The following is a 10,674-nucleotide window of genomic DNA, read 5'->3' as shown; positions in this document are numbered from 1 at the left end:
TATATATATATATATGTTTTGACTTGAAACAGCTACACTTTGACGATCCTGAATGTTAACTTAAGATATCTGCGTTTTTCTCAATATTTCAAGGATTGAATTATAGCCCTATACCCAGTAACAGTTACCATGCTGCTCACAGTGAGTATGGTTGGTGTTTAGTTCTTCTTTTCTTTGTACAGTTAGTCTTTGCCACTCTAGTTTTATTTAGTTTCTTTAGTGACAGATTTATTCTCAAGTCCTCTGTGCTCACTCACCCCCACGTCCCTCTCTACTCAGCCTTTCTCGCCTCACACCTGCGATCAGTTGGCCAATCAGTTCTCTGTTCTTTGTTCAGAAATCAAACTCCCAATACTTAAGTTTAAAACAAAACACTGGCAGTAAAATCAGTATTGTTTTCTTGTTACCAAAGTATCTTTGATCACAGAGCAGGTCCATCCCTCGTAGTCCTCAGGAATGTGGGAGCTGTTGCCATAGGGACAGTCAAAGCAGAGCTCCACGTCGTAACCATAGTTACACAGCATCCTGAGAATGACCTGTTGCACACAAAGGTTTCATTCGTCGTGTAGATTCTGTTCATTAAAAGTCGATGTGAACGTTTCTCCAGCTACCTCGTCTTTGAGCGCGTACTGCAGCGCGGAGGGGAAATGCGTCGTGTTTATTTTGGAGAAGTAGTTGACGTTGGCGCCGTAACGCAGCAACAGGTGGATCAGATCGTAGTTGCCCAGACGGAGTGCAACCTTTTATTTAAAGAAAGACAGAAATCCAGGTTTTACATGATCAGTGGATGTTGTTTCTATCCTGAATTATGAAATGAGGCTCAGAGGAAAAAAAGAAGATTAAACAGGAAATCTGCTTTACAAATAAAATCTAATTCATTTATGTAGCTGTTTCTTTAATATTTCCACATGATGCCATTTGTTTTATGAAGTGCACCAGTTCCTCCCCACAGCATCATGCTGCCACCTCCAGACTCCACAGTTCTGATGGTAGAAGCGTCGCCGTTTTTGAAACGTTTCTGATGATGGTCAAACTTTCCTCTTAGGTCTCATCTAACCACAGTTCATTCCTCCAAAAACAAAGATCAAACTGTAATCTGGCTTTTTGAGTTTATTTTGAAGTTTCTTCCTTGCTGAACGGCCTTTCAGCCCAGGTCTGTACAGAAAATACTTCACATATTTTCTCTCAGCTTTGTGTTTTTCCACAAATAGAAATATTTTTGGTGACTTTAACTGACCTAAACCAAGAGACGTTTGGTCTGGTTTGACTTTTTGTGCCTTCTGATTTCCAGTGTTTGTGCCTCTTTATTAACGTTACCCTGGCATCTTCTAAGCCGTTTATTCTTCACCTGGAAGGTTTTACCTGCAGACACTTGACCGGGTCCTGGTTGGGCATGGCTCCGGCCTCCAGCAGCAGCTTCACCGACGCCATGTCGTTATTGGAAACGGCGAAGAAGAGAGCGGACTTCCTCTCGTCGTCGTAGCTGCGGCGGATCCAGGGGTGGAGCATGAAGTTGGGGTCGTAACCCGCATCCAGCAAGGCCTGATGGGAAAACATGACAGTTCGCCAGATTTCCTGATGAGGCCGTTTGTGGCCCTTGAAATAGTTTGGCCTCTGATCACAAGACAACAATGGTAAAAATGGTAAAAAAACAAAAACAAAACAACAACAGAAATAAACTGGAAATAGTCTGTTTTCCTTTTAATAAGGCAACAATCATTCATGTAATATACAGTACTTTAATAGAATAAAAACATTGTTGAGTTTTAAATTAAGGAACTTTGTCAGCTCACAGTGGTTTTAATTTGACACTTTTGACCCCGAGGGCAAAACTTTTGACCACTGGTCCAAAGTTATTATGCACTGAAATAACCCTGTAGCTTCAGTTTCATCAGAAAATCTGGAAAACTCTTTTACTTCAGTAACAATATGTTGGAAGTCGTGCTTCTCTTACTTGAGAACAGTTTTTGCGTACTCTGCAGACCTCTGGCTAACAATAAAGAGCTCAGTAGAGGAAGCTAATGCTAAGCGCTAAAGTTGAAAACAATGGAAGATGGCTGAGTTGCTCAATGCTACAATTAGCTTCTGCCCACTGAGTCGACCATCGCGCCCTGTAGCCTGACGGCAGGAAGCCAACAGCCTCGTTCTGTCAGCCAATCACGTCTTCATTTTGATTAGATTTTTGTTGTTGCCTTGTTTAAAGAAAAACAGACAATTGTTTTTCAGTCGTTTCCTGTTTTTTTGGCTCAATTTTTACCATTCCTGATGTGTGATCAGGGGCCGAAAGAAAAACATTTCAAGGGCCACAAATGGCCCCCAGTCCTCACTTTGGATGCCCCCTGCTTTAGACCCAAGTTTTATCTGAGCAGGACTGTTGATTGATCACAGAAACTAAAATCAAACACTTCTGTTTATGACACACACACACACACACACCTGGATGCAGTGTGTGTGCGCCTCTGCAGCCGCTGAATGAAGAGGGCTGATCCCGCTGTCGCTCACATCTCTCATGTTGGTGACCGGCAGCAGCAGTTTCAGGGACCTCAAACACACACACGCACACACACACACACACGCGCGCACACACACACACACGCGCGCACACATCCACACGCACATTATGTTGCCTGTTTGTGACCTCGTTCAGTCAGTATTACCACTTCTAAAAAGCAACAGGTCAATTCTGCTGCATTCATTTCAGGTTAAAGTTGATTAATTGCAGCAACATGCGGTGAGGTTCAAATCCCAACTCCAATATTTTAGCTTTTATTTCAATTTTGACTGAAAAAATACTTTTATCAAGTTCATACAAATGAACAACATTTTTTTAAATATCATTTCCCTTTTCTGATTAAAATTTAAAACCATGTACATTTATATTTATAGTCCAAGCATCTTGAAACAAATATAAGAGTTTGTCTCTTTTTTTAAATAAAAATTTGGGAATTTTAATCTGTTTTGATGATTTTTACCATCAAAAGTACTATTTTGATGTTTGTTTTTTCAGTTTTCTGACTGTTTTGAGTTTTTATAGTGCGTAGAAGAAGAGCGCCTGTTGTCTGTATTCATAAACATGTATTCATGTCTGGATGTCCATATGGACAATTTCTAGGCATCAGATGCAGAAATGTGAAATCAGATTTCTGTGCAGCTTTTTCATAAAACCTGGAGGAAACATAGTAACTTGGTTGTGGCATAAAATGGAAATATGTGCCTGGAAAATACAAAATGCTCCTTTATTATTAATACATTTGCTATCTTGTTTGCCATTGTTGTCTCCTTGGTTTCCCCTCTTGTCCTCTGTGTCGTTCTTGTAGCTATATTATTGTCCCTGCCTGTTTTATTTAATGCCTGAAGTTACAAGGCAATAATATAATAAAGTCAACTCTACATTATTGGCTCAACAAATATGAACAAATATGATTCTAAATGGAAAGGTGTGTCCATTTTAGGTGAAAAGTAGATGGACACACTTTTAATTTTTTGATGATATTGTCTTTTCTTAGACGTGTAGCTGCTTTAACTAGATTAAAACTGGTTTGTTCCCATTTGGATAAGAGGACAGGTGAGGTGAAGTGCTCACTGCAGGTGTCCTCTGTGCGAGGCCCGGTGGATCGGCAGGTGTCCCGTGTGATTGGACACGTTGGCGTCGGCTCCGTGGTCCAGCAGCAGACGCACGACGGCCGCGTTCCCTGAAGCAGACGCTTCGTATAAGACGGACGCCTCGTCGTGCGCCTGAGAGAAAATGTCTGCTCCTGCAGGACAGACGGCATTTTATAACATGATTATTAAAAACTTCAAAAGTGGAAAATAATCAGGAAGAAGAGAAACATCTCTCACCTCAAAACAACACAATAACATAGAAGCCCATATAAATATTTAAATTGAAGTTAATGACGCTTATGTCAGATTCAAAGTACGTAATATGAAATTACAACTTTGGTTCAGACCGCACAAAATACTGTAAATGTATCATTGAAATATCACAATATGCACATGCACACCGACAAAACGCTTGAAAAGCAATAAATGTTGATTTATTAAGTACCAAGCATCCAGACTCCATTTCTGAAATACGTTAGATAACAGCTGTTATAAAACTCTTAGTGACAAATTAAGTTGATGTTTTGTAAAATTTCTCTGGAAAAAACCTAAAAAAAAAAATCAAAATTAAGACATGATTAATAGCAGCATACAGCCATCTTCCATTGTTCTCAATGTTAGCACTTAGCATTAGCTCCCGCTAAAGAACGCTTTAGCTAGCAGAGCTAATGTTTATGACCGATTATCTAGATCAGTGGTTCTTAACCTGGGTTCGATCGAACCCCAGCGGTTCGGTGAGTCGGTCTCAGGGGTTCGGCGGAGCCTCTGCCGCGAAGACACACTTGTGTAAAGTCGTGATGACGYCCCGCTTTGCCATCAGTTGCTGCAGAGGATCACGTTACATTGCTTAGCCAATCAGAGGATCACGTTACATTGCTTAGCCAATCAGAGGATCACGTTACATTGCTTAGCCAATCAGAGGATCACGTTACATTGCTTAGCCAATCAGAGCTGCGGAGGAGCCCTGATTGAAGGAGCTCCTCTCTCAGCATGGATTTGAACTTGTGTCTTTAATTACTTCAGMAAARCTCACAGTTTTTACCAAATTCTATAGTCTAAATCTGCTCCTTAGTCGCATCTTTTCGGGGTTGCTACTGCCTCTAGTGGTGTGGGGGTGGTAACACCACTAGAGGCATATAATTACATTACTAAATCAGAATACCGCAAAGTATTTTGTGTGTGTTTGTGGAATGAGAAGGGTTCGGTGAATGCGCATATGCAACTGGGGGGTTCGGTACCTCAAAAAAGGTTAAGAACCACTGATCTAGAGTTAGCCAGAGGTTGGCAGGGAACCCAAAATATCAAGTATGAGCAGCTCTACTTTAATATATTTTTACTGAAGTAAAAGTAAACGAAGCCATCCAAGACATTACTCAAGAGTAAAAAGGTGTTTGGTAAAAAGTCGACTGATCAAATTATTAATCATTTACAATTTAGAAATTACATCCTCAGAAGGACCAAAATGTAATAAATGGAAATTTCGGTATTTTAAGGATGAAAATGACAATAACTCAAATAACTACGACAAATTAACAAAATCAAGGACAATAAAATATTTCCAAATCAGTTTCTTTCAATAAAAAACTTATGAAACTTGAACAGACACTGCAGGTGTGTCTCTGTGTCTGGTGGTTAAAACACTTTGTTTTTCATTCAGTGGGTAGAAAATCCAGAAATTTTACTCAAGTAAGAGTAAAAATACTTCAAAATAAAATTACTCAAGTGAAAGAAAAAAGTAGTAAAAATTCTCCTAAAAGTTCATTTATTTAAAAAAAAGTTACTCAGGTAAATGTAGTTACTATCCAACTCTGGAGTTAAGATGACAACATTTTTACTTTGTAGTTATGAGAAAGTTTATTGGTTTTTAGCATAAAGCTTCTGCCTCACCTTTCCTCAGCAGGAGCTCCACCACCTCCAGGTGTCCTCCCTGCGCCGCCAGCGCCAGCGGCGTGAAGCCGTAGTTGCTGCGTGGGTCCGGCCGCGCCCCGGCCTCCAGCAGCAGCTTCACCAGCTCCACGTTGCCCGCCCGCGACGCCTCGTGGAGCGGCCGGCGGCCGTGGCAGCCCGCCTGGTTCACACTGGAGCCACGGAGGAGCAGCAGCTTCACCAGGTCGGTTCGGTCCGAACGGATGGCTGGAGACAAACAGAAAACTGGAGTTGGACCGATCCAGAGTCGGCGAAACGCTTCAGCTGGAAACCAGCGATCAGGCCTGAACTCTAACCTGAACCTTCAGAAACACATAAAGACAGTTACAAAGTCAGCCTTTTATCACCTGAAGAACCTTTCCAGGATTAGAGGACTAATGAACAGGTGAGAACAAAAGACAGAAAGAACTGGACAAACTGGATGGGACAAAGGTGTAATAGAAGAAAAGCTACAAGCAAAAGTTTTATATTATATAATGTTGAATATGAATTGTTCATGTAGGTTTTATTTGTAAACACATGCAGAAAATGGTAATAAATAGTTACATGTAAAATATTAAGTAATTACTGACTGAAAACAAGCTTATATCTTCCTGAAAAGATAGTTATAAGTTAATTTTACCTTAATTAAAGTGTAATAAGACATTTATACTGGAAACTAGATGCTTGTTAGGATTTTGTGTTTTTGCAGTGTAATAAGTTTTGTCTTCGCCTTTTTAAACATCTGTAACATTCCTATATTGAAAAAACTGGAAAATATATAAAGTTTCCAGCTGATTATTGGTGTAAATCCTCACAGCGTCATCTTGAAGCAGGAACAGTGAGCTGTGTGTGACCGAACGTTCTGCGCAGAGTGTCTGAAATAAAGGTTTGTGATCTAAATGAGGACAGCAGCAGCAAACTGGCTGATAATCCGGCCCACCTACAAACAGCGGGGCGTCCTGGTCCTGGTCCTGGGAGTCCGGCTGAGCGCCGCGGTCCAGGAGGAACGAGGCGTTTTCCACCAGACCGGCTTCCACCGCCAGGAAGAGGGCCGTCTGGCCCCGAAGAGTCCGGGCCTCCAGAGAGTCCGGACCTGCAGCTGGGGGACATTTGAGCCGTTTCTAAACCCGGTATCTCTTCACACGGCTTCCTCAGCACCAGATAGATAAATGAGAATACAGGAGCCTTCATATTAATCAGAACCCCTGGAAGTAAAAAATAATAAATAAAACATATTAAATTAATCTTTCTTTGCAGCAGGATGAAATTATAGGAGATATAAGTCACCAGTTCCACCAAGGAGCTCCTGTTAAACAAAAGCAACAGAAGCTTTCCTTATTTTAGAATCATTTTTAAAGTTATTCTACATTTTTAGTAACTTAATACATTTTAACTATCTTATCAGTAAGTTTTCAGTTAAATATAGGAGCTATTTAAGTCAATAACTTCTGACTACTTATTAAACAAAGTCCTGGTTCCACTGGCAGATTGATTTACAACAAAACATCTTTTAAGTTTTAAGACGAACTTTTAAAGTTCGTCTAAAAACCCATCTATTTTACTTGGCTTTCAACACCAGCGGGATCTAGTTTTAAATTGTATACGTTTGTTTTTAAACTGTAAGTTTTTATTTTTTTATTATGTTGTGTTTTAATGTACAGCACTTTGTATGAGCTGTGGTTGTTTTAAAGTGCTTTATAAATAAAGTTGGTTTGTTTTTTTTTAGATTAAATAATCTGTCATTGGAACTTTTTCATATTCAGGAATCATTAATTTAGAAAAAGCTCCTATAAATGACTGAAAACTGTTTGTAAGTTAGTTTTGTTTTAATTCAAGAATTTTAGATATTTGCTCTGGAATCGAGGCCAAAATTAGTTGGTAGGATTTTATGTTTTTACACAAACGAAAATCTTCACTGCACAAACATTTGACACCTATTTCATTTGATTTGGGTGACGTGGTGGGGCTGGTTGACCTTTTGACCTTTAAACTTTCATCAATATCTTCAAAGCAAAAGCAGCCGAGCTGATTAAACCCAATTCTGTCCGATTTAAAGACGGTGGAGGGGCTGGTTGACCTTTAATGACCTCTGGAAACATTAGTTAATGTCTTTAAAACGACAGCGGCACAAACGAAAATATCTGCGGCACATTTGACACCAGCTTGGTTGGATGTGAATAAGATGGAGGGTAACGTCACCGGGGTTTCATCAGACCTGTGAGTGTGACCTCCAGGACGGCCTGGTTGCTCTGAGCTGCCGCCTCGTGGAGCGGCGTCCAGCCTCGGCTGTCGCTCCGCAGAAACTCGTCTTTCAGCCGCACAGAAAAATCCTTCAGCAGCTTCTCGTTTCCTGGAGCAACAGAATCGTCCAGAACTTTACGCTCAACCGATACCAGGATAAACTCACTAGAAAGGAGGCGTTAAACCGCGACTCTTTAGGCGTCTAAGATTGTTTTCTGAACATTTATAGTGTGTATTTACACAGTTCCCAGTTGAGTTTATTATTTTAGAATAAATCAGAGAAGTTTTGATGTCGTTTACCTTGTTTTATAGCAGAGAAGATCTTGGAGATGTTGGAAGATCCTGAATCGGTGCTGAATTAAAACAAAGAAACTGAATCCAGATGTTTCCTTTTTTTAGTGTTTTGGTGCTGAGAATCGTTACATAATTAATAAAAACACTTTTTGACATCATTAGCAACTTTAAAGCTGCAGAATTTGATGAAACTTTTATCAGTTCCAAATCTGTTTTTGTGCTTTTTGGCCCCAACTGAGCTCCATACAGAAGAAGGGCCTCGGTGCTGTCAATCATCCTCATATACTCGCTACTCAATGTGCTAATAGCAGAGAAGCAACTCACCATTATCCACCGTCAGAAATGATTCAAGACAGAAATGATTGGATGAGGAAGAGACGTTTCTCACAGTGAAATCAGAACTTATTCAGGTCGATACAAACATTCTCGTCTCGTGAACAAATCAAGAACAAAAGATTCAAGTGTCGGCGAACACACACTCGGTGAGGACTTCCGTCTCGATCCGTCCGGAGTTTATTTTTTGTTGTTTAGTGTTGAAAAGTGTAGCTAAGCTAGCTAACCTTAGCATTCACAGCAGGCTAAGCTAGCTGCAGGATAGCAGAGAGCAGGGCGATGAGCAGCGCCACACTGAGGGTTATTGACAGCACTAAGACCCGCCTCCTGGCTCTGATTGGTTGTTTATAGTTGGCGTTTGGAGAAGTTCAATTTTTCACAACATAGTGAGTTTCAACAAATACGTAAAAACCATTTTTAATAAAAGTTGTAGACAGCAGCTTTAAGGGCCACTGTGTTATTAAATAAGAAACTAGAGACTTTTTATCTGAGCGACATTTTTAAATGAACAGTTCCCATTAAACTTTTCTGCTCGTTTTGGTTTGCGCCATCGTTTCGTCGCTTGGTAAAAGTTCGGGTTTGTTCTCCGTAGTGGCTCAGTGATGGACGTTCTTCCATCAGGCCTCTTCCCTCTGAACTGACCTCAGCTCGTTTCCTGCTGACGACTCTCTGTGAACCTCCCTCTGCTTGCTGCTCTCCAGCAGACTCTGCTCTATCATGTACTGAATCGCTGCATCTTCCTCATCATCCTCCAACACATATCCACTAGGATTCATCGCATCCAAAGGAAACAAACCTCCAGGCTTTGGGTTAAAGAGAAAAGAACATCAGATGTTATTTCTGCATTTTATGAATTTGGCTTGTAAAGTTAAAATGTGCAAGTTTAGTGTTTTCCTTTTAACTTTTCATCTGTCAGTAGGAAGCATAAAGCAAAGATCTGCTCTGGGCCTTCAGTCAGAAATTATCCATAATTAAACACTTGCTGCAGAAAAAAGCTTCAAAATGAAGTAAATTTCTGTCATATTCCTACAGCTTTTCTCTTTTACCTGGTTTAGTTCAGCCGAATCGCTGCATCAGATTTGAAGCTGCTGAAGGTTTGAGAAAGAAGCAGGTGAATGAAACCAGAGCTTTAAACCAAAATGGCTTCCTGCAGCGCAGAGACTCCCAGGTTTTCCAGTACAACCCGTTAAAGAAAACAAAACATTCATGGATTAACCAGCGGCGTTAAAGAGTCAGACCAGACTGAACCGTTTCTGTGGCTGCAGCTCTGGCAGCGATGAAGGAGATATACGACACCCGTTACTAAATTTACTCCCACCAGAGACAGTGATGACTTAAACACATGACTAACAGCACGGTGTTCGTCAGGGTCCCATATTTTCTCAAACACACTGACTATATCTTCATTGTAATATCTCAGTCTTTCCAGATGGAAAGTATTTGCTGGTTCCCCCAACCACAGATCAAATGTAGGCACAGAATCCTTTTTCCAAAATGTCAAAATCAACCTTTTAGCAATCACCGTACCAAACAAAACAGCCATTTTCTCATGTTTAGTGGCTGGTTGCATCGCACTGGAGACCCAAATGATGAATATAAGTGGTTCTGGGTCCCATTGTTTTCCAAAAGCCGTCAAAAAAGTGAACAATTTTCTTCCAGAATGAGTGAAGCTGAACACGTGACCAGAAGGTGTGTGTCAAGTTACCAACAGCAGCCTGACAACCATTACAAATTGGAGACACGCTTGTAAAGAAAGTGCTCAGCTTCTCCCTGGAATAATGAAGTTCATGTATTGTTTTGAATCGTTTGACATTGTGTCTGGCATTGACTGAACAGTCACTTCATCAGACAGCTGCTGGCCCAACTCATCCTCCCAATGCCTTCTTTATCCTGGTTGTGTCTGCAGGTACACAATTAAATATCTTATAAAAAGTATGACACTGCCCCCTGATTGATAGGATCAAATTTATTTATTTCCTCCAAGGTTTCATGTTTCGTTACAGCTCCAAAATCCGATACATTTTTCCTAAAATAGTCCCGAACCTGCAAATAACGGAAAAAACTTGACGTGGGAAGATTATACTCAGAACATAACTGTGCAAAAGATGGAAAAGTTCCACTAATATATATAATATATATCAGTGATTCTTGAGAATAGGGGCAAAACAGGTCCTATGGATAAAGCACCAAATTTGAATAAAATATACACAAAATATAATTTTTTCAAATATCTGACTAAACTAACCTGGGTCATGTGAGCACAACAATGTATGTTTTCCTGGTGTTTGCTGAATA

General features: G+C 40.4%; 1 protein-coding gene across 2 annotated transcripts in view; it reads right to left on the bottom strand.

The window, feature by feature from the left end:
• The window catches only part of asb14a (ankyrin repeat and SOCS box containing 14a), a 10,523-nt gene extending 878 nt beyond the window's left edge, over positions 1 to 9,645 (bottom strand). For both annotated transcript variants that reach the window (XM_008408357.2, XM_008408358.2), the window contains exons 1-11: positions 9,426 to 9,645; positions 9,022 to 9,182; positions 8,053 to 8,105; positions 7,727 to 7,861; positions 6,452 to 6,610; positions 5,491 to 5,736; positions 3,584 to 3,755; positions 2,437 to 2,542; positions 1,363 to 1,542; positions 612 to 740; positions 408 to 536 (exon numbers count right to left, since the gene is read on the bottom strand). In XM_008408357.2, the coding sequence (XP_008406579.1) occupies positions 408 to 536; positions 612 to 740; positions 1,363 to 1,542; positions 2,437 to 2,542; positions 3,584 to 3,755; positions 5,491 to 5,736; positions 6,452 to 6,610; positions 7,727 to 7,861; positions 8,053 to 8,105; positions 9,022 to 9,155 (1,443 nt within the window). In that variant the 5' untranslated portion in view covers positions 9,156 to 9,182; positions 9,426 to 9,645. The remainder of the gene's footprint in view (positions 1 to 407; positions 537 to 611; positions 741 to 1,362; positions 1,543 to 2,436; positions 2,543 to 3,583; positions 3,756 to 5,490; positions 5,737 to 6,451; positions 6,611 to 7,726; positions 7,862 to 8,052; positions 8,106 to 9,021; positions 9,183 to 9,425) is intronic.
• Positions 9,646 to 10,674: the final 1,029 nt, after the last annotated feature.

The sequence above is a fragment of the Poecilia reticulata genome, linkage group LG5 (genome assembly GCF_000633615.1).
Source record: "Poecilia reticulata strain Guanapo linkage group LG5, Guppy_female_1.0+MT, whole genome shotgun sequence".
Lineage (NCBI taxonomy): Eukaryota > Metazoa > Chordata > Actinopteri > Cyprinodontiformes > Poeciliidae > Poecilia > Poecilia reticulata.
Note: the sequence above shows the minus strand (reverse complement) of the source record. Positions and strands in the feature narration are given on the sequence as shown.